This window comes from Phaethon aethereus, assembly GCF_964289735.1.
Source record: "Phaethon aethereus genome assembly, chromosome: 16".
NCBI classification, from domain to species: Eukaryota; Metazoa; Chordata; class Aves; order Phaethontiformes; family Phaethontidae; genus Phaethon; species Phaethon aethereus.
The window spans coordinates 398,573-420,541 of record NC_138592.1 but is presented as its reverse complement, the minus strand read 5'-3'; the positions used below and the strand labels follow the sequence as shown (position 1 = coordinate 420,541).

Here is a 21,969-nt window from a genome sequence, read left to right as displayed (position 1 = left end):
ATGGTGCCGCGCTCCCCGCACCGTGCGGGCTTGCTGCAGTCTTGCTGCCGCCCCCCCCGGCCGGCTCTGTCCGTGGGCGGCCCTACGCGGCCGACGCTGGGGAGGGGCTTTGGCCCCCTGCGGACCCCGGGTAGCGGCGGCCTGGGGCGGCCGCTGGAAAGGTCTTGCCGGTGCCGCGCGGGATGCTGGCAGGGCGCTGCAGCGGCACGGCCGGAGCCGGGGCTGGGGTCGGGGGGTCGGGACGGGACGACCGCGGCCGGCGCGGGGTCTGTGCGGAGCCGCGGGTGTCGGCGGGGGCGGCCGGGGCTGCGGGGGCCTCGGCGCCGCCAGGGGGCGCTGTCGGGCCGGGCCGGCTTCCGACGGGGCTTGTGCCCCACCCGCCCCGGCTCCGCCCCGCCTGGCCCCGCCCCGCCCCGCCGGCCTCCGCGGGGCCCGGCCGCTGCCGCCGCCCCCACGGGGGTCTCCCCCCAGCACCCACGGCGTGGGGGACCGGGCCTTCCACGGGGCCGGGGATCGGGTGGGCGTCCCCTGGGACCCAGCCGGGCGGGACTGGACCCCCCTTCCCGGGGCGCTGGCCGTGGGGCTGGGCCCTCCTTCCCGGGGCGCTGGCCGTGGGGCAGGTGCCCTGGCTCGGGCGGGGCATCCCTGGAGCGGAGCCCCGCCGTGTCCCTAGGCGGCCGGACTCGGCGGTAGTCGCCATGGCAACCAACTGGTTAAGGCGCCTCTCATTGCCATGGAAACCAGGCCCGGTGTCATCCCTGTCGGCGGCTCCTGGTGCTGGGGGGGGTTCGGCCGCGCTCCCAGACTCGCCGGGGGCCGTGGGCAGGGCTGCGTGGCACAGCTGTGCTGTAGGGGGTGGGCACCTAGGATGGGTGGGCTTGGGTGGCAGCGGGGACCCCACCAGCCCTGGCTGTGTCCTGGCCGTGTGGCTGCTGCCTGCAGGGACGCCCCACTGCAGGGCCACTGTCCTGGGGGGCCGGGGTGTGAGGGTGGGCAGGGCCTCCGCAGCCCCACTCGAGGCACCAGGCACCAGGTGCAGAGGGGTGCGTGCAAGAGGCAGGCTCTGTGGGGGCTGTGCCAGCCGGGGCCCCAGCTTCCCCTGCCCACCACCCCCCACTGCTGCGGCCCTCTCCCGGCTCCCCCAGCCCAGAGCTGTACAAGGCAGGTTCATGGGAGCCTGAGTGCTCTTGGGAGGTGTTGTTAAAAGCGCTGAGAGGCTCTGCCGTGGAGGGCCATGTGGCACAGGGGGTGTGGGATGGCCCCCGGGGGTGGTCTGGGGCAGCCCAAACCCCAACTTCTGCTTGCAGCACCTTCCCAAGGCCTCCACTTGCCACGGAACCCACCACAGGGGGCTCCGGCAGGGTGCCAGGGGCTGGGGGTCCTTGCACAAGCTGTGGGGCTGGGCAGGGGGTGCCATGTGGGATGCAGGACACCCCAGTGCCTTGATCAGCTGCACTTCTGCACCGGACCCTTTTGGGAGCAGCCGCCGAAGGCTGCGCAGCCGCTCCCCGGACGGCACTGTGCCCTCTGGCCCTCGCTCAGCTGCGGCAGCCTGGCATCCCTGGGGCACTGCAGCCGGCACAGGGCTGCTCGGGGGGGCCTCTTCAGCTGTGCTGCCCGGGAGCGGGAACCAGCGGGAGGAGGCCACTTCGTGGCTGATCCCTGTGCCGGGCTGTCCAGCCACCCCCTGCTGCGGCCCCGCTGCTGGCAAGACATCTGGGCAGGGCAGCTGGGGACGCCATGCCAGCTGCGTGCAGCGCTGGGCTCTTGTGACGCAGGAGGTCACGTCCTCCTGCCCAGCCCCACTGCCTCCTGCCCTGCCCTACTGCCACCCTTCTGCTCTTGGCCTTGGGCAGCTGCGATGTCTCCTGACTCCCCGTGGATCCACTCCCAGCCCCACAGGACACTGTCCCTCCCTCCACATCCTGTCCCAATGCTGGAGCTGGTGGCAGGTCCCAGCTGGCATCTCTGTCACCTCCAGGCTCTGTTTTTGCCCTGGTGCTGGTGGCAGGGCCCTGACCTGTCCTGATGGGGACGAGCAAGACTGCTCCATCCTGCCGAGGTGCTGCAGAACGTGCTGCCCCTGGTCTCATGGGACCAGCAGGTCAGAGTGGTGCAGGGCACACCATGATGCAAATCCTCCAGCACAGCTCCGGTTGTGTGTGTGTGCATCACTGCCCTCCACGGCCCGCTGTGCCTCTGGGCTTCCTCCTCCTCCCCATCCTCTTGGGGTCCCTCCTGCCCCAGCTCTTCTCTCTCCCAGGGGCTGCCTGGCCTCATGCCCTCAAGCCCCCGGTGCTGTGAGGAGCACCCTGCCGAACCGGGACCCGTCCAGGCAGGGCGTGGGTTGGGCAGGCTGCCGATGGTGCCCGGGGATCGCTACAGGTTGTGCAGCGTGCCGACCAGCATCTTGGCAGCCTGGCCACCCTCGCCTCCCGGGCAGGCTGCTGCCAAGCTGCCAGCTCCATGCCCTCAGGAGGTTTCCCCGCACCTCTGGCATGTGTCTTGCTCCTGGGAGGTTTGACCACTTCTGGTGACAGGACAGGCAAGGGCTGTGCGCCTGGTTGCCAGGATGCCTGCCCTGGGAAGGGCTTTGAGGATGCTTGCCCCCCTCCGCATGACATTGCAGGTACAGGTGGGTTTGGGATGTGCTTGGGGGACTCTGTGGGCTCTGCAGTGGCACAGGGCAGTTTGTAGGGATGCTCCGTGTCCTGGACAGGCTCTGGCTCTTGGGGTCTCACACAGCTCAGCATTCTCCATTGCTGGGGGCGTGCAGAGGCATTGTAGGGGGGTGGTCCAGCTGTGCTGTGCCAACCCCCTGGCATGGGCAGAGGAGCTGTGCAGCTCTCCCTCGTCACTCCTGGGCAGCCTCTTGCAGTTAAGTGGGACACTGATACTGTGCCTGGCCTCATGCCAGGATCCTGCCTGCACCCAGACTCAGGGGCCACTTGCAGCTGATCTGCCCCCATGCCCAGGGAAAGCCGTCTGCCTCCCTCCATCCCCAGCTCCTCTGCCCGTGCCCTTGTGCTGCCTGCAGCCGCAGTGCCAGACCCCTTTCTTGGTGCCCTGAGTGCTGCAGGGTGGCGGGAAAGGGGTCTGGCACCAGGGCTGCAGGCAGCGCAAGGGCATGGGTTCTGCCCAAGCTATGCCAAGCCTCTGCACTCCCAGCGTGCTGGGGCCATGTACCCCAGCCCCAGGACATCACGCTCACAGGCCAGGGTTAGGTCAGTGCTGTGCTAGGGGGTTGAGCCCCCTCGGTTTGGCTCTGCCCCTGGGACACCCTCAATGGGACCCTGCACATGGGCTAAGCAAATGCAGTCGATAGCATAGACCCCTGCACTGCTGGCAAATCCCAGCCCCTGAAATGGAGCCATAATCTAGGGATTAGGGGATTAGTGGTCTTTCACGTGCTCCCTCCCCCTCATCTGTTTTAGCAGGAAAATCCCTCTTGTGCCGAGCCCACGCACTGTGGCCTCCTGTGCAAAACCACCCTCTTGCCACTTGCCATGGCTGGCCAGCCCCCGCACGGCCCCCGGCACGCTGCCCCTCTGCCCAGTCACAGCCTCCATGTGTGGGTGGGCTCTGCAAACCCCCCAGAACCTGCCAGGGAGAGCAGCTCTGCCCACTGTGTCCTGCCTGCAGCCCTGGCTGTGCAGGCAGCATGCGGGGTACAGTCCCGTCCCTTGGGAGCGGGCCAGCCCCTTGCTCCAGAGCTGGCTCCTGCTCAAGGCCAAGGGACGTGGGGGCGAGGGGACAGTGCTGCTGTGGCTGGGCAGGGGCAGCCCCACACCATGACCAGTGCGTGGGGTCCTGGGCAGGGAGGGTGTGGTGGGGGCCGAGGTGAGTGTTGGCAGCGTTTTGCCCATGCTGGGGCAGGCCCTGAGCTGCCCACACTGCCTGTGGGTCATCCTGCACTGCTTACTGTGGAGCTGGGTCTGTGCCAGTGCGGCTCCCGTGGGACACTGGGCACAGGGGTCCTGGCTGCAGCAGGCAGGGCAGGGGCTGCTGGCAAGGTCGGTGTGAGGGGTCCGAGCCCTCCTGCCCCGCAAGGTGAGGGCCAGGGAGCCTCCGCGCTGCAGAGCAGCTGGCCCCATACCAGGAGAAAGTAAACAATTAATTACAGCTGTCAAGAAGTAACTAACGCCAGTGGGCTGTCATGATCTCAGCCCGCTCTGGAGGAGATGCTGGGAGCTGCAGCCAGCTCCGGCTCTAGGATCCTCCCGGATTAAGTGGGTGAGAAAAGCGGGGGCTGTGAGTGGCCTTGCGGGGTCAGTGCGGGGTCCTGTCAGGTGGCCCCGAGCCCTGTGGCCCTGCTGGGGGATGGGCTGCGAGGGCTGGGGACTCCGCAGGAGGCAGCAGGGCCTGGGAGGGTTGGCACCTTGGCAGCCCTTCTCCAGGGTCGGCCCCAGACCTGCTGTGCTGTGGGTCTGAGGTGAGGCTGTGCCGGGGTGTTCCTGGGTGCAGCAGTGTGACCCTGACCCCCCCTGGAGACCCGAGGGGTCAGGCCAAGCCTGCTCCCATCTGTGGGTGGCATTCCCTGCCCTGGAGGGCTGCCGCAGCCCAGCTGGGCAGAGCTGGGTCAGCAATGGCCCCGCTGCTGGGCAGTCTGGCCATCCCCTTCCTCCCCGGGGTGCCCTTGGACCATGCTGGCTGCAGGCCTGGCCTACTGCTGAGGTGGGGGGGCCTTTGCCCCCAGCCGGCACCCTGCTGCCTGCAGAGGGGTCCTCAGCGTGGCTGGCAGTGCCCCACCCGGGAGCTGCCCACCACTGGCCTCGCTGCGGGCAGGGCCCGGTGCTGCCCGGGCAGGGGGTTGCCCTTACCCCAGGCCTCAGCATCCCCCCGGCATGCCTCGGTCCCGCAGGTGCCGGGTCTGCCCCACTGCACGCACGAGCCGGGTGCCCGGTCCCGGGGCTGCGCAGGGGGCCGGTGCGGGGACCAGTGCGGGGTGCGAGGGCCGGTGCGGAGCCGTCCCGCCCGCGCCAGCCGGGGCCCGCAGCGCTGCTGTGCCCTAGTTCCTCCCCCCGCCTGGCTCAGCCGGGAGGCGGCGTGCGCTCCGCTCCGCGCCCTCCCCCGCCTCGCCCCTGCCTGCCGCTGCTCCCCTCCCCGCGGCGGCGGGGCAATGCCTCCCGCATACGTGATGAAGTGAGCGCCCGGGCTGGGCTCCGCCGGCGGCAGCGAGCCGTGCGCCCGGGCGCCTCCGCACTGCAGCCCCCTCCCACCGGCGGCGGCGCGGGGCGGTGCGGGGACGCGGCTGGCTGCGGAGCGCGGCGCTCGCAGCTCCCGGGCAGCAGCGTGTGGCCGCGGGCAGCCGGCGCCATGCTGAACAACCTGGCCGACTGCGAGGACGGCGACGGCGGCGCCAGCCAAGGTGAGGAGCCGGGTCCGGGGCACCGGGGGGAGCCCGAGGCGGCCGCCCCTGCCGAGGCGGGGGGCCGGGGCTCGGCGCCGAGCCGGCGGCAGAGGCGGCGCGGAGCCGGGGGCCGCGAAGGCTGGGGGGTGCCGCGGCCGGCGGGCAGTACCGGCCCGGGTCGCGGCGGCGGCTCTTTGGTCCGCGGCCCCGCGGGGCTGCGGCGGGCGGCGCGGGGCTGCTCCCGCTGTCGGCGCCTCCGCGCAGCCCCGGTCCCGCTCCCGCCGCTGCGGCAGCCCCGGGAAACGGCGGCGCGGCTGGAGCGGCGGCCGCGGCGGGACCAAGCCGTGCTTGGGGCTTGCCAGGGAGCCTCCTCCCGGGCGGGAGCTGCGGGCTGCGCTCTGGGCGATCCCACCGGGTGCCGGCTCCTGCACGCTTCAGGGCAGCCGCCGGCAGCCGCCGCACCGGCCCGCTCCCGCCCGCCCGGGACCCCCGCAGGGGTCCCCGCGCCCGGCTGCCGCCCCCCCACCCCGGCTACCTTCTCTCCATCACTCCTTACCGTCTCCCCCTCTCCCGCTGCCGCCTCCCCCACATCTCTGGCTACCGCCTCCCCATCCATCCCTACCGCCTTCCCCAGCCCTCCCTTTACTGCCGCCCCCCCAGCCCTCCCTTTACTGCCGCCCCCCCAGCCCTCCCTTTACTGCCGCCCCCCCATCTCCGGCTGCCGCCCCCTCATCCCTCACTACCGCCCTCCCTCATCCCCGCTGCCGCCCCCCCATTCCTCCCCGCTGCCGCCCCCCCTCATCCTCTCCCTGCTGCCGCCCCCCCCTCCCTCCCTTCCGCCCCCCCCCCCGCTGCCGCCCCCCGGGACCGCGCACGGCTCTCCCGTCCCGCCGCCGCCGCTGCTGTCCGCGGTGCTGAAGCGGCCGCCCGGGCCCGGCAGGAGCCGCTCCGGCTGGGGCCGCTGCGCTCTGCCGAGCCGTGCTGTGCCGTGCCGAGCCGTGCCGTGCCGAGCTGTGCCGAGCCGTGCTGTGTCGAGCTGTGCCGAGCCGAGCCGCTCCGAGCCGTGCTGAGCTAGCCTACTCGGTCTAGCCCGCGCCGTGCCCTGCCAGTCCGGTCCAAGCTGTGCCGTTTCCTGCCAACCCGCGCCATGCCGGGCATGCTGCAGCCCCGGCGCAGTGCAGGCGGGCAGGGCCGCTGCGAGCTGCGGGCGAGGGGCCGGGGCTGCAGCCCCGCGGGCGATGGGGCTGCCGGGCCCCGGCAGCAGCCACGCCACTGCTGGCACTTTGGCCTGAGCTCTCCGCGGGGCACCCGCCAGCAGCCGAGCCACTGCGGAGGGTCCTCGGGCCCCTGCGCGGCCATGTCCAGCCCCGGGCAGCCGGGCCAGTGCAGCACCCTCTCTGGCAGGTGTTTCTGTCGGGCACAGGTGGTGTTGGAGCCCGGGAAATGCAGCGATGTGCCCGAGGGGACCTGCAGTACTTGTCGGACTGCCCCCAGCCTCCCGCCAGGTCCCTTCACCAGGTCTCTTTGCCAGGCCTGCTGAAAGCCCCAGCCAGGAGGGGACAGCCAGTGCTGGCAGTCGCTGCAGAAGTCCCTGGCTGTCTGCAGTGAGGCCCTGGGCACAGCCACGACGAGGCTTTTGGTGTTCGCTCTGCTCTGCCGAACAGAGCCTGTTTATTTGCTTGTTTATTCACGGCTCTACTCAAGGTCAGGGCTGGCAGGAGTCTTCTGGGGGCACCTTGCCGGGCTGAGGGGAGCCGCTCTGGTCCCCGGCCATGCCCTTCCCTGGGCTCTTGCCCTCCTCTTGCCCTCTACAGCATCAGGATCTATACCACTGGCTGCGTTTCCATCGCAGCAGTGCTGGCAGTGCAGCAAGCAGGTGTTTCTGCCTTGCTGGGGTCTGGCAGGAGGGCTGGACATGGTGCCGCTACAGATGGACCAGGCGGACTGTCCCCAGAGCCAGGCCGACTGTCCCCAGAGCCAGGCCTGGTGACATGGTGCCCTGGGGGCTGGCGGGCACGGGGCTGGAGGCGGTGGGGGCCCTGTGGGGCTTGGGAAAGCAGGGGAGCATTTGTGGGGAGGAGCACGGCAGGGCCCTCCGCACCTGTGCCAAGGGTGGCTGCTGCGAGGGCGTGGAATTGCTGCCTGCCCCCGTGGAGGGCCATGCTGAGCTCCCTGCATGGGATCTGTCTGCAAGGACCATGGACACCCAGCGGGGTTGCAGAGGTGTTGCATGCCAGCAGGGGCCCCCCTGCATGTCCCGGCTGCTCCCGTGCTGGTTGGCCGGCAACTTGCCGAGCCCAGAGAGCTGCTGAAGCCCTGGGTGCCATTTAGACCCTTTCTGTCAGAATGGCCGAGCAGCATCCCCGCTCAGGTCCCCACTCTGGGCAGCCTGTGAGAGCTCCATGACAAGAGCTGGAAGGGCTCTAGCCCTGGCAGCCTGACGAGGGCAGGGCTGGTGGCAGACCCTCTGGGGAGGTGGTGGGGAGCAGGGGAGCCGGCAGGGCAGCTGCCTGCAGTGTCCAGGCTGGTGGCTTGCACTGCTCTGTTTGGGGTGTGGAAATGTCAGACGCAGCCCCGCTGCAGGTGGCTGTGCCGGCACTCCAGTCTGGAGGCACCAGGCTGCCTGAGGAGGGGAGACCCGGGGCTGGGAGGCTTTGCTGGAGCTTGTGTCCATGGCCATTTCCAAGGCAGAGCTTGGGCTGTTGGAGAATCTGGGAAGCTGTTTAAATGCAGCCAGCCAAAGCGCCTGTGCTGGAAATCCTGTGCCTGCAGGGCCGGCTGATCAAAGGCAGGATAATCCCGGGTTTAGGAAGGAAGAGGATAGGTCTGAAGTAGCAGTTGGTCCAATTTGGGTCAGGCAGTGAAAGAATTCAGGCTGAAAGACCGCTCAGTGTTCCTGTTGGCTGGAGACAAAGCGCAGCCCAGGGCGGGGGGGAGCATCCCCTGCCCCCCACCCCACTGCTGAGGTGCAGCCGGGAGCCGGCACTTCTGCATGCACTGCCAGCACGAGGTAGTGCCGCTCTGGCCACCGGTGGTCTCTGCCTCAGCAGGGGCTCAGTGGCCTCTCTGAAGGGTGCCCTGCCCAGGGCAGCTGGCAGATACCCTCATTCAGGGGAGAAGGAAGCCTGGGTGGACGCAGGCAGGCAGCAGTCCCATGCAGAGGTGACAGCTGCCATAAGGGCCCCTTGGTCACCACCTGTGTGCCTTAGGCACCCCCAGGCCAGCAGCCCAGGGCCAGTGCAGCCAAGTCCCCTTGATGGCCAGGGGTGACAGAACAGCACCATGGCCTAGCTGGCCAGCAGCTCCTGCAAGACGGCAGCAGCTGGGGACAGCAGCCAGGGCCACGTGCTCACCCGTGTGCTCGCCGGGCTGTTGGGTCACCCTGGGTTGCCCCTTGCTGCTGGCCACGGGCAGAGCCCCGGGAAGCAGGAGGAGGCTGCTTGCCAGACGGTGCCGTCGAACACTCTGGCAAAAGTGAAGGTGCCCTGTGTGCCTCCAGGGGAGCCCTGGGACATCCCCGGGTGCTGTGAGCAGCCGCCGCACTGCTGCTGCCCCTGGGGCTGGTGGGACTGCTGCGGGGCGTGGGCACGTGTGGTGCAGGAGGGGCCAGTGGCCAGGTCCACACAGGGGGGTCCCTGAGCTGTCAGCACCCCTGTGCCAGCACCCAGTGGGCCCTAGGGCACTGCAAGCACAAACAGGTGCAGGGGGAGTGTAGGGCCAGGACTGCCCCTGCCACGTCCCCCCTCACCCACTGCTCCTCCCGGCCTGTGCCACAGCCCCAGCGCCCGATGTCCCTGGCCAGGGCTTGCTGTGTGTGGTGGCACAAGGGAGTTGTCCCTCATGGGGTGCTTTGGAGGGGACAAGCTGGCCGTGGCCAGGCAGGAGCAGACAGCAGCCCTGGTTAATTAGCCTGTAGGGTTTGGCTGCCTGGGCTCGCCCCAGACAGTGCTTGGTATCTTGCGCCATGTAAAGGGATTAGGGAGGATTTGGAATAAGGGACATGATGCTTCCCATCCCAATTTAGGGCTGAGTAAAAAGCCATTAGGAGAGATCACGTTGTGGCTGGTGCTGCAGGCCAGGCACTGCCCTGTGGGGCGGGCGAGCTCCCAGGGGTGCAGGGACAGTCCCTTGGTCCTGGGGCCCCCGGGCTGCCGGGGCGGGCAGCAGGGTCAGCTTTGGGATGCCCTGGGCAGGCAGGGTCAGCGATAACCCCTGCCGCGAGTGGGACTGTGCAGTGCCCACAGCAGGGCTGCGGGTTCCTGCCAGCAATCCCGCCGTGAGCCCTTCCAGCCGCCGCAGCAAATTAAAAGGCCGATTCATGTTGAGTGATCCCTGGGGAGGGGGGCGGCTGAGCGCCGGGATCGAAGCCTGGCACGGCTCCGCTCTGCTCTGCTCACACTGCCTCTCCTGCACTGGGCTGCCCAGCCCCATCCCGTGCTCCTGCCCTGGTGTTACTCGTCCCCAAGCTGTGCTGGGCAAGCGGGGCACAGGCAGGCCCGGCGGTGGCCAGCGTGTCCCCACGGCCCAGAGTTGTCACCGCCTCGGTGCCACTGGGCAGGGACTGGCCACGGCGGTGGCAGGTGATGGATGGGGTGGGCCCTGCCCAGGATGGGCTGTGGTGGCCCTGCCTGCCTCCGCCTGCACGGACCACAAATCCTATGGCAGCTGCCAGGGAGAGGCTGCACCAGCCCCTCTGCGGCAAAATGGTCTCCGGCAGGAGCAGGGAGTGCGTTGTCACCTGGGACCCCGCGGCCCTGGCACTTAACTCCTTCCAGCCTGCGGGGCCAGGGATGGGGCGGGTGCCCAGGGGTCCCCGCAAGCCATGCCCCAGGGGCGCCGGGGCTGTGCTGTGTTGATTGTCCCTGTTCCCCCGCCTCCTGCCAGCCCGGGGCCTCTCCCGGTACCGCTCCTCCTGGCAGCACCACCAGGCGAGGGGCTCCTGTGCTGCAGGCTGGCCCTGGCAACCCGGATGATGCCATCATGGGGCCATGATCCCTGTGGTGCCGGAGAGGAGTGATGCCCCAGCCGGGGATGGATGGACTGTGAGGTTTGGGTGCTGTCGTGGTGCTGCCGCTTTGGAGTGTGGGCACCCTAGGGTGCTGCTGACATCCGTTGCGCAGAGCTGGGCAGTGCCGGTCCCGTGGGGCTGGGGCCGGGGGGCCTGGCTACACCATCCAGCAGGTGCTGGTGGGCCAGGGCGCAGGTGCCGTGTGGGGCTGGTGTCCGGCCGCCTGTGCCGTTGCATAAGAGTGGGAGCTGAGGCGCCTGTGGCTCGCCGTTGCCATGGAAACCGGCACGGTGATGTCGTCGGCTGGGTACCAGGCGGCGAGGCAAGGCTCCGCGGGCTCTGCTTTCCCAGTGGGGTCCCGGAGCCTCGCCAGGTTGCAAGCACATCCCCCCTGCCAGGCTGCCCCCACAGCCTGAGGTGCCGCCCGGCCCTGCTCAGCCCCACGGGGTGGGAGGTCCAGACACCCCTCACCCTGTGCCCTCCTGCCCCCGTGCCAGGGATGGGCCCTGCCGTCGGCCTGGAGGGCATCCCTGTTGGCATGGTGGACATCGCACATCCGCGTGGCCCTGGGAGCTGATGTGGGTGGGAGCCATGGCGAGCGGCTGGGTGCCAGCCTGTGCCACCACTGTTACTGAATGAGCACTGGATGTGGTGCTTTAGACCAAACCTGGAGCAAGGAGCATGTTGGGTCAGGGCTGAGAACCCCCCGCACACCCTTCGGTGGGGGACCCGGAGCAAGGCGTGTGCCAGCTGCGCAGCGCACCGTCCCAGGCGTGTGTCTGAGGGGGCTACGGACCAGGGCCGGCCGGACCCTCAGTCCAGGGTGTCCAGTGCTGCCACCATGGCTGTCCTGTGCGGGAGGAGCCTGCGGGCTCTGACCCATGGTTTGGCCACACCACCGGGGACGCTGCCACCCCGCTGCCCCACGCTGGAGGAGCCCGGGACCAGCAGGAGGTGTCACCTGTGGCACTCGGGGCTTCACCTCCCAGCTGGCCAGGAGCGCCGGCCGCATCTGCCAGGGAGATTGCAGATGGTGAATCACCGCCGCGCTCAGGCAAACCGGCTCCCGGGATCCCGAATATGAGTCAACGGGCAGGAGGCAGGCGGTCTTCAAAGGACCAGGATGCTCCAAAGGGTCGCAGGGTCTGTCCCAGAGCTGCCGCGGTGCACAGGTGGCCGCATTGCCCTGGCCCATGGGCGGCCGCGGTGCCATCCCTGCGCCCCCAGGCACTCCTGGGCACCATGCTCGAGGCTGCTGGAAGGGACGGCTCTTGCCCTGGGCCTGGGGGTGCAGAGCAGATCTGTAACCCTGCCCATGCAGGCAGCCTGCCTGGCTATGCCGCTGCCGCTGGCAATGCAACTGCCCTGGCTGCGGGACCATGGCACTGGGGATGGGTGTGTGGTGGGGAACCCCTCTCTGTCTGCCTGGGGCCGGGGGGCAGGCCCAGCTGTCCTGCACTGTGGGGGCCGTCGCCCGCCGAGCTGCTCTGCCCAGCGCCATGTCCTTTGGCCCCTGCTGCCCCTGCGCCCACTCCCAGGCCCCAGCTTCCGCTCGGTGCTGCGCCGCTCCAGCAGCACCGTCCTTGCTGCCGCTCTATTTCCAGCCTGATTTATTTCTGCTGCTCTGCAGCTCGGCTGCTTTCGCTACTATTAAGCCTGACTCCATGTTTCTCCTGCATGAGCTTGTTAATGCAGCGAGCAGCCGTGGCCCTGTCCCGGCAGCTCTGCAGGCTCTGTGCTGCTGCGGACCGCTCGGTGGTGGCACCGCTGCATTCCGCCCCACCTTGCGGTGCAGCCAGCGAGGCCGCGGCCCCTGCTCTTGCGGTGCATGTTGGGAGGCAGGGCCAGCTCCCCGCTCCCAGGTACCACGCTGGGACCGTCCCCCTCCGCGACACTGTGCCGAGCAGCTGGCCAGATCATGCACCTGCAGATGCGATGCTGCGGGCAGCCCTGGTGCACTCATCCACCGGCACCCTGCGCCCAGAGTTACTGCTGCCAGCTGGGTTTCCCCTGGATCCACACCGCTCACCTCACTGCGTGGATGCGCTCCAGTGGGTCCGCGCACTGGCCTGGCTGGGCAGGGCAGCGTGTGGCTCCCAGGGATGGGCTGCCTGTGCGTGGCGTGGGAGGCGATGCTGGCAGCTGGGACGCAGGGGCTGCCAATTGCCTGTCGTGGGACTGGCCGTGAGCATGTTGCCCACGGCCCCGGCAGGCCTCCTGTGGGGGCTGGGGTGCAGCTGCGACCCCTCACAGTGGCAGCCCCATGGGGCGGATGCTCTCCCAGGGGCTGGAAGTGGTGGGGTGCTGCAGGGCCACAGGCTGGGCTGGGGCTGCCTGGCTGACCCGGTGGCATCTCTACAGGCGATGGCAATCCCAAGGAGAGCAGCCCCTTCATCAACAGCACGGACCTGGAGAAGGGCAAAGAGTACGATGGCAAGAACATGGCCCTCTTTGAGGTAGGGCGTGCAAGCGGTGGGGCAGGGAGGCTCCCTGGGGAGGGCGCCAAGCTGGGCAGCTGTACCACAACACCCCGACCCACACCCCGGGCAGCAGGACACCCTGGAGCCCCAGGTCAGGGTCCCCCAGCTGCCGCAGCCATGCCCGATGGGACGGGCGGTGGGGTGGCATCTGGCAAAGTGCCGGGGCTGGTCAGGGTCCTGCGAAGCTGTCTTCATGGCTTGGGACTCTGCTCTCCACAGGAGGAGATGGACACCAGCCCTATGGTCTCATCCCTGCTGAGTGGGCTGGCCAACTACACCAACCTGCCACAGGGCAGCCGGGAGCACGAGGAGGCTGAGAACAATGACGGGGGCAAGAAGAAGCCAGTGCAGGTGAGGGATGCGGGAGGGATGTGGCCCCTTCTCCTGGCCCTTCCCTGTGCACTGCCGAGCCACGGGCTGCCCCAGGGACAGCCAAGTCCCTCGGACCCTGCCGGGGGAGCAGTTTCACCTGGGGTCCCCGGCCGTGCTGCAGGAGGACCGGGACCCCTTGCTGCTCTGCCGGCTGGGCCCGAGAGCCCTGACAGCTGCCCGCTCCCTCGGCAGGCCCCGCGGATGGGCACCTTCATGGGCGTCTACCTGCCCTGCCTCCAGAACATCTTTGGGGTCATCCTCTTCCTGCGCCTCACCTGGGTGGTGGGGATCGCCGGCATCATGGAGTCCTTCTGCATGGTCTTCCTCTGCTGCTCCTGCGTGAGTGATGGAGCCGGCTGGGCCCCTGCCAGCCTCACCAGGGTCTGGGGGTGCACCAGCTGGGCTGCGGAGAGGTGCACTAGCTGCTGCCCACCCTGCCCCTACTCCTGCCCCACTTACAGCAAGGGGAAGCCTCTGGCTTCCCAAAGGAATTGGCAGCAGAACGTGCTCAGATGGTGACCCAGATCGTAGCTGCCATGCGGGGGGGGGGGACGTGGCAAGGGGTCCCCTGCCCTGGCCCTGCAGCCCTGCATGCTGTGCTGCAGTGAGCCATCCCGCCAGGATGGTGACCCCCAGGCAGAGGCTGGGGGGCTGAACAGAGGCAGCGTCCTAGGCAGCCCAGGCCCCCCCCACCCCTCATGGCACTGCCAGTCCCTCTAAGGGGCTCAGCCCCCCAGCTGCGCTGCCAGCCAGCAGCCCTGCCTGCCCAACCATCCATCCATCCATCCATCCGGCTCTCCCCCGGGCATCCCGGCCCAGTGGCACATCTCAGCGTGGCCCTGGGGAGCCCCACATCCCAGCACAGCTCTGGGGAGCCCCATGTGCCAGCATGGCTCCATCTGTCCCTTCCTGCTCCCCTGTCCCTCTGCCCCAGTGAGGAGGGAGCTCTGCCGGGTGCCAACACTGTGTTTCTTCCTGCAGACAATGCTGACGGCCATTTCCATGAGCGCGATTGCCACTAACGGCGTAGTCCCAGGTAGAGCGAAGACCGTGTCTATGTGTGTGCCGGGGGCAAGGGGAACTGGCTCCCTGCCGGATCAGGCCCCTGTGGGGGCCCCTGTGCTCAGAAGGGCTGGTCCAAAGCCCTGGCAAAGGTCTTTTCCCAGGGAGCATCCCCTGAGGCCGTCCTGCTCCCTGGGCCGTGCCGGACGAGCTCGGGGGCTGCCCTGTGCCATGCACCCAAGGGTGGACATCACCACCAGCCATTCCCTGGACTTCTGCCACCAGCGTGCGCGGGTTCCCCATCGCCCAGGGGGAGCGCAGAGCTGGGGCTGCCACCCATCCCCAGAGCTGCGAGGTGCAGATGGCAGCGAGAGCCGCCAGCCACGGCTCCTCCCTCCGCCAGACTGGCAGGGCCGTGGGGGAGCCAGGGAGAGATGCTGGCAGGAGGATGGGGAGCCAGGCATGCCGGGCGCTGTGGGCTGGGCGGTGATGTGGCCTCTCCCACTGGCCTCCCTGAGCCGCTCCGCGTGCAGGGTCGCTGCGATGCACGGTCTCTGCCCCCGGGGAGGCACCGGCGGGGTCTGGCAGTGCGGGTGCGCCAAGGCTGCCTCTGCCAGAGCGTACCCAGCCCCACAGAGCCGCAGGGAGCGGGCGCACTGCGCCAGCCCGGCTGCTGCGCCGGGCTGGGCATGGCACTGACAGCCCCAGCGCAGGGTGTAATTAAGGCTATTTGTCATCCTGCCGCCGCGGTGGGACCGTCGATCCCAGCCGCCCGGCTCTAAGGGCTCCTCTGGGAGGACAGAGCAGGGCATGGCCTGTGTCCCTGGGGCTCCCCAGCACCTGTCTGGCATCCCAGAGGACAAGTGTCCTCGCGACCGTTGCGCCTGGCTGCTGGGCTCCCAGGGAATGGCTCTGCCAGCACGGTCACTCCCGCTGCTCTGGGGCCCTGGGGACTGTGCCCTGCTTCCTGCTGGATCCCTGGCCTCATCCTGCCCTCCGGGACGCCTGGCAGGGCTGGGGATACCGCTGGGGTCTGGTTGGGACCCACCTTTGCTCTCTCTGGCAGCGGGTGGCTCCTACTACATGATCTCGCGCTCCCTGGGACCCGAGTTTGGTGGGGCCGTGGGGCTCTGCTTCTACCTGGGCACCACCTTTGCCGGCGCCATGTACATCCTGGGCACCATCGAAATCCTGCTGGTACGTGCCTGGTCCTTTCCCCTACGCGGTGCCGAGGACTCAGGTCCTGAGAGGGCAGCTCTGCCCTTGCCTGCCCATGCTGCCTGCTCCTTGTGGCTGGCAGGGAGCTGAGCCTTTGCAGCGGGGCCGAGGGAGCCTTCCCCTGGGTTCCCTCTGCAGGGCCATTAGCTGGGCAGTGATGCCGCGACTCTCTCCCAGGCTTACATCTTCCCAGCCATGGCTATCTTCAAGGCAGAGGATGCCAGCGGGGAGGCAGCTGCGATGCTCAACAACATGCGTGTGTATGGCACCTGTGTGCTGACCTGCATGGCTACTGTGGTGTTTGTGGGGGTCAAGTACGTCAACAAGTTTGCCCTGGTCTTCCTGGGCTGCGTCATCCTCTCCATCCTTGCCATCTATGCTGGTGTCATCAAGTCGGCCTTTGACCCGCCGAGCTTCCCGTGAGTACAGCATCCTGCGGGTTTGCAGTGCGGCCGGGGTGTGTGGGCACATGGCTGAGTGCCTCCTCCCCACAGGATCTGCCTCCTGGGCAACAGGACCCTCTCGCGCCATGGCTTCGACCTCTGCACCAAGATGGTGGTGGAGGGGAATGAGACAGTGGGCTCCAAGCTCTGGGAGCTCTTCTGCACGTCCCGCTTCCTCAATGCCACCTGTGATGAGTACTTCACCATGAACAATGTGACCGAAATCGAGGGCATCCCCGGCGCCGCCAGTGGCCTCATCCAAGGTGGGTATGGCATGGGGATGGAGGCGTGGGGATGTGGGCGTGGGGACAGAGGTGCAGGACAAGCCCCAGGGGAGCCGTGGTGGGGCAGCTGGCAGAGCTGGTGGAGGGGCTGGTGCCGTGGGGGCCGGTGTTGTGGGGGGCTGTCCCCTCGGGGCATGCCAGGAAGGTGTTGTGGGGGCAGGCGGGCAGCACCAGGTCCAGGGGAGGGGGCGTGTGGGCGATCCCTGCCTCTGGGGCTCAGCGAGCTGCACTCACGCCATGCTGGGCAGCGGGACAGGCTCCTGCACTATGGGAGTGAGCTGGGCACTGCAGCCGCCCGTGCGTGGTCTGTGCCAGCCAGACCGCAGCAGCACAGCTCCAAAGGATGCCCAAAGTCTGGAGAGGAATAAATCCTCCCTCTGCTTCCTCTTGGCCTTCGGAAAGGCTGATATCGATCTGAGGTTTCTCAAAGAGTAATCGCCCCTTGGGGGCACTTTGCTGCTGCGGCCGCAGCCACGCCGGGAGAGTGGCCAGGGCTGCATGAAAACTTGCGAATTTGCTGGGAGGAGCCACTTTTGACCTGTTTTTCTGGAGCTGCTGGTGCATTTGCCAGGTGCTCACACTCAGTGGCTGGGTGGTAAAGGCTTATGCCCAGTGCCAGGCTCAGAGGGCATTTGTAGACCCTCTGCTCCACAGGGCCATGCCAGCAGGACCTGCTCTGGGTGCTCCTGTGCCGGGGTGGGTGTTGCGGCTCAGGAGCACAGCACTCCATCAGGCTTCCCTGCCAGTGAACCATGAGCAGGGTCAGCCCTTCCCTGGTGCAGCATCCGTGCCGGGCGCTCCTGCAGTGCCAGGCTGGGTGTCGGGGCGGTGGCTGTGCTGGCGGTGCAGCATGCAGGGTGCAGGTGCTGAGCTTGCAGCGGCTCTGTCTCTGGCAGGTCCCGCAGAGCAGGGCGGGGGCTGGGGTGCCAGGTTCTGACTGGCACTTGCTGTGGGGCAGCTCTGGCTGTGTCTGTGATGGGTGCTGAGGCTGAGGCTATGGCAGGGCTGCTCCAGCTCATCCCTGCCATGGCAGCTGCGCAGACCCACCATGGGAGCTTGGACTTCGCTAAGCGCATGGTGCTCGGGACTATGGCTACGGCTGCAGGGCTGCGTCACAGCGATGTGGTGGAGCATGCTCGCTGGGTGCTCGGGAGGCTCCCGATGGCATCCCATGCTGAGGTCTCGTGGGGCAGATGAGGAGTCCCTGTCTGTTGGGTGCAGCCTGCTCCTGCTGGTAGCAGTCCTGCTGCGGAGGGGACGTGGACCTTCTGCCCGGCCAGTCTTTTTCAGGGCAGCAGACAGCAAGCACTCCTGCATCTGAGGCATGCAGGCCAGAGCCAGGACCTGGCTCTGGAGCGGCTGGTGGTGAGGGTGACCAGGCTGGCAGCGCCTTGGGATGGGGTGCCACTGCATGGCCCCCGCTGAGGCGGCTGGGACTCGCTGTGGCCCAGGCGCTGTGTCTCTCTGCAGGAAGAGGTGTGCGGTGCCAGGAGGACGAGCCAGGCAGGGCTGTGTCGGTGGGGGCTGCCATCCCTGTCCATCACCTGAGAGCAGTCAGGGCATGTCATGTGGCTGGGGAGGGGTGCTCGACGTCAGGTGCTGAGGGCTGGTCCCTGTGGAGCCCCTTTGAACCTGCTCAGCAGCCCTTTTGCAGTGCTGTGCCGAGGGCTGTCGGCCTCTCCCTGCTGCTCCTGGGCGCTGGCTACTTTCTGCTGCTCCAGTTTCTCACCGTGATCTGTGGCCAAGGCAGCACGCGGAGGGACACTAAGCCTGTTATATCAGCCCTGCACTCGTAATCCCATCAAAAACGTTATCAAGTTACTTTGACACGATCCACTTCCCTTAAACCTGTGTGGATCAGCATTAATTATATTACCCTCTTAATTATTTGCTACTGCAATCCCATGTCAGCTGCTCTAGTATCTTACAGGGACGATCCCAGTGGCAGGACATACCTGGTCCGGTCGCCCACCCGCGCTGCCGGGCCTGTGCTGAGGCCGGGTGTTTCCGCACATCTGTGACAGACTGGGGATGCCCCATCCCTCACCCGCCAAATGCCAGCATCCCCGGCTGCTGGCCACGCCGGCTGCTGGCCATGCCGGCTGCTCAGCGAGGCTGGGGTGGGGGGAGGCGGTGCGGGACGTCCCCCATGCTCCGTCCTCTCAGGCTGTGGGGTGGGAGGGTTCTGCGCCGGGCGCAGACAGCCCTCCGGCATGTCCTCATGCTGGCTGCGCTGCCTGGCCTCCTGCATCCTCACAGAGAACCTCTGGAGCTCATACCTGACCAAGGGTGTGATCGTGGAGAAGCGGGGGCTGCCCTCCGTGAGCCCCCCTGACACCCCAGTGGACATGGACCAGCCCTACGTCTTCAGCGACATGACCTCCTACTTCACCCTGCTCGTCGGCATCTACTTCCCCTCGGTCACAGGTGGGGAAGTCTCCGTCGTGTGCCGTGGGGTACCGGCCCGCGCACGTGCTGCTGGGCACGCTCCTGCGGACCCCCACGTGCGCCTGCCGCCCACGCGGGGGTGGTGGTGCGGTGGCGGATCGCAGCCTGCGCCTCCCACGCAGCCACCCGCACTCCAGATCTGATGGTGCCGCTCGGCACCGTGCTGACGTCCCGAGGCGCCGGTATTTATAGCTCCCCAGGGGCGGAGGGGGCCCCCCCACCCCGGTCCCGCTGTGGGGCTGCTGTGGGGCACAGCCACCGGCTCCCGCCTGCAGCTCCACTGGTGCCGGAGCTGGTGGGACCCCCCCAGGGCTGGCCTGAGCACAGCGATTGCTGGCGGGGTCTGGCACTGCAGGGGTCCCGTCCGCCGGACGGGCCCTGCAGTGCCGCTTGGCACACGGAGCCTGGCACCCTCCTGCCCAGTGCCCCCTTACTGGCAGGTCCCGCTTTTTGTGTGCTGCGTGTCCCCTCAGTGACGTGGGCTGAGCTACAGGTGGCTGCGGCGCAGCTGTGGCGTCCTGCCGTGCCAGGCACAGTGGGACGGCTGCTCTGGCCGCTGCCATAGCAGGAGCGCAGGTCGTCCCTCGGGCTGTGCCGGGCCTGCCAGCGCCGGCCATGTCCCAGCCTGGCCTCCTGCCTTCCCGGAGTAGTGCCGGGGCTGGGCCCTGTCCCTGTCACTGCTGCAGTGCCATTGAGCTAATTAAGGGCTAATGAGACAAGTCACTTAAGAGCATTTGGAGCCTAATCCTTGAGTGGCCTCAGACTGCGGCTCGGGGGGGGAAGTGCTGGGGGGACGGGGGGAGCGGGCTGCGGACCCTGAGCCACAGCAGCACCCGCTCCGCTGCCAGCTGGGTGCCCGCTCCCCATCCTGGCACACTACCGAGCCAGTGCCCAGCCACGCCTGGGGTGTGCGTGCTGCCCGACATGAGCCGTCCGGCCAACTAGGATGGACAAGGACTGTGGATCTGCCCACCGTGGCACCATCCCCTCTTTCTCCAGGCATCATGGCTGGCTCTAACCGCTCCGGAGACCTGCGGGATGCCCAGAAGTCCATCCCCACGGGCACCATCCTGGCCATCGCCACCACCTCTGCAGTCTGTATCCTTAAGGGCTCACCTGAGCCTGGGCCACGGGGCTGAGGGTGGGTGGGCTTGCTGTGCAGGGCAGACCTGCTTGGGTGCCCCGCTGGGCTGGGACGGGGGTCCCAGACCCCCGCCAGCGGGGGCGAGTGGGACTCCGCATGCTCCTGGCTCTCCTTGACCGCCCGGCAGATATCAGCTCCGTCATCCTCTTCGGGGCATGCATCGAGGGGGTCGTCCTGCGTGACAAGTGAGTGTCTTTGGGGCCCTGCAGGAGCCGGGCAGCAGTGGGAATGAGCGGCACTGGAGGGTCCATGGGGGTCTTGGGGTGAGAGCGGCAGGTGGTGGGGGTCTCTCGGGGGGCCCCGAGCTTGTAACAGGCGTTGGGGGCTCATGTGTGTCTTGACCCACCCCCCATGTTTTGCTGCACATCCGCAGCCCTTCCTCCCGCTCCAGGGCTGCAGGCAGCGTGCTTGTTTGTCAACAGGCAGGGCTGCCTGCGCTGCCTGCGTATCTGGGGCAGCCCAGCTTGCTGCACGCGGCAGGTGACACTTCTGGGTCGCCAGCAGCGACACAAACGGGATCCAACCGCACGCAGCCTTAATCAGCCTCCTCCCGGCACAGGGGATGGGGAGCCCCATCCCACATCTCCCCCTTGTCCCCCACCACGGTCGGAGTTGGAGGATGGGGACAGACCCCTACCCTCCTGAGACCCCACTCCCTTGCTCGCCCCCTGTGGGGGTGGGGGCCACCAGCAGCCAGGGCAGGGCCCTTCCCCAGCCCTGTCCCGTCCCCCCACGCCGGTGTCCCTTGGTGGCCGACCTGCCCGGGGGGCTGGGCTGTGCCGCCGCGGCACTGACGCCCTTGGGGCTCAGCCATGGGACAGAGCAGCAGGTGATGCTGGTGACCCTTTCACCTTCACCTTTCACCGCAGGTTTGGTGAAGCTGTCAACGGGAACCTGGTGGTTGGCACCCTGGCATGGCCATCCCCGTGGGTCATTGTCATCGGCTCCTTCTTCTCCACATGTGGGGCTGGGCTGCAGAGCCTCACCGGAGCGCCCCGCCTCCTGCAAGCAATCTCCAGGGACGGGATCGTGCCCTTCCTCAGGGTAGGTGTCCCCCGAGCCCAGCACCACCGGCCCTGAGCGCCCACCGTGGCTGCGGGTCCCACCAGTACGAGAGACCGGCAGGCCCACGCGCTGCCCACGCCGCCACCACCGCCCGGCTGCCCTGCCCCCGTCCCGCCAGCGTGGCAGCGGGTGGCCGTGGTGGGTTTGGCTGCTGTGTCGGTGGGAGGACAGTGCCGGGAAGGGTCAGGTCCCCTCCCCCCACTGCCGTGACGCTTCATATTTTATCTGCTCTCTGAAGACGCGTTCTCACAACCTCATCTCTCCAAATCCAACCCGACAGCTCCCCCCAGGGAAGATCAGGCTAATTTTATCCTCCCTCCTTCACTCTGCCAGCCCCAGCCTGAGCTCTCGCTCACTCGTGCCACCCACACCCTCTAATGCATCCAGACATGCACCCCCGGCCCCCACCCTCGCGCCCAGACCCTCACCCCCATGTCCCCACAGGCACGGGAGGAGCCGCTCTCCACTGGCAGCGTGTCTGTCCCAGGCATGGGGTGCCGGACTCCACGCTGGCTGTGGCCAGGCTGAGGTGGGGCTTGTCCCTGGGTGGGGGTCCTGGGGAGACAGAGTCTGCTCTGGGTGCAGGGAGGGCCACAGGGTCTGCCAGGAACGGGGCTGCACTGGCAGCGGGAGCCCGTCCTGCTGGCACTGGCACTGCTCCCCCCGCGGGACCAGGCCTGGGACACGTGCCAGCTCACGGCAGTGCTCGCATGTCCCCGGTGCACCCTGTCCCTGCTCCTGGCCCGGGCTGGGCGCATGGGAGGGTCTGGCCGTATTGGGCCATGCTGAGGACCCTCGCCCAGGGTTCTGCAGCACCAGTGTCGCAGAGCCCTGACGTGCCCCTCTCCCTGCCCCACTCCCAGGTCTTCGGCCATGGCAAAGCCAACGGGGAGCCGACGTGGGCCCTGCTGCTCACGGCCTGCATCTGTGAGATCGGGATCCTGATTGCCTCCCTGGACGAGGTGGCTCCCATCCTTTCCATGTAGGCAGCATGCTCTGTCCACCCGCACCTTCGCGAGCGGCAGACGGGCCCGTGCCTCCTCGCCCTGTCCAGGCGGGTGGCGCGTGCGGGTCTCTGTTGCTCAGGGTGGGGACGGTCCCGCTGCCCTGGCCCCCCGCCTGGGAAGAGGGGAGCCCTGCGGGGAGCCCAGGGTC

At 68.3% G+C, this 21,969-nt stretch overlaps 1 protein-coding gene across 2 annotated transcripts in view; it reads left to right on the top strand.

Moving 5' to 3' along the window:
* Positions 1-21,969, top strand: part of SLC12A5 (solute carrier family 12 member 5) — a gene marked incomplete at both ends in the record, with an annotated part of 29,183 nt that overhangs the window by 1,955 nt on the left and 5,259 nt on the right. Inside the window, 13 exons of one of the 2 annotated variants that reach the window (XM_082007246.1) lie at positions 5,317-5,368; positions 12,720-12,814; positions 13,058-13,189; positions 13,403-13,549; positions 14,192-14,246; positions 15,279-15,409; positions 15,608-15,849; positions 15,925-16,136; positions 18,417-18,584; positions 19,605-19,703; positions 19,877-19,934; positions 20,619-20,793; positions 21,678-21,796. In XM_082007246.1, coding sequence (XP_081863372.1) covers positions 5,317-5,368; positions 12,720-12,814; positions 13,058-13,189; positions 13,403-13,549; positions 14,192-14,246; positions 15,279-15,409; positions 15,608-15,849; positions 15,925-16,136; positions 18,417-18,584; positions 19,605-19,703; positions 19,877-19,934; positions 20,619-20,793; positions 21,678-21,796 — 1,685 coding nt within the window. Of the gene's footprint in view, positions 1-5,316; positions 5,369-12,719; positions 12,815-13,057; positions 13,190-13,402; positions 13,550-14,191; positions 14,247-15,278; positions 15,410-15,607; positions 15,850-15,924; positions 16,137-18,416; positions 18,585-19,604; positions 19,704-19,876; positions 19,935-20,618; positions 20,794-21,677; positions 21,797-21,969 lie in introns of those variants that run through there. The other variant, XM_082007245.1, reaches the window with a different exon arrangement.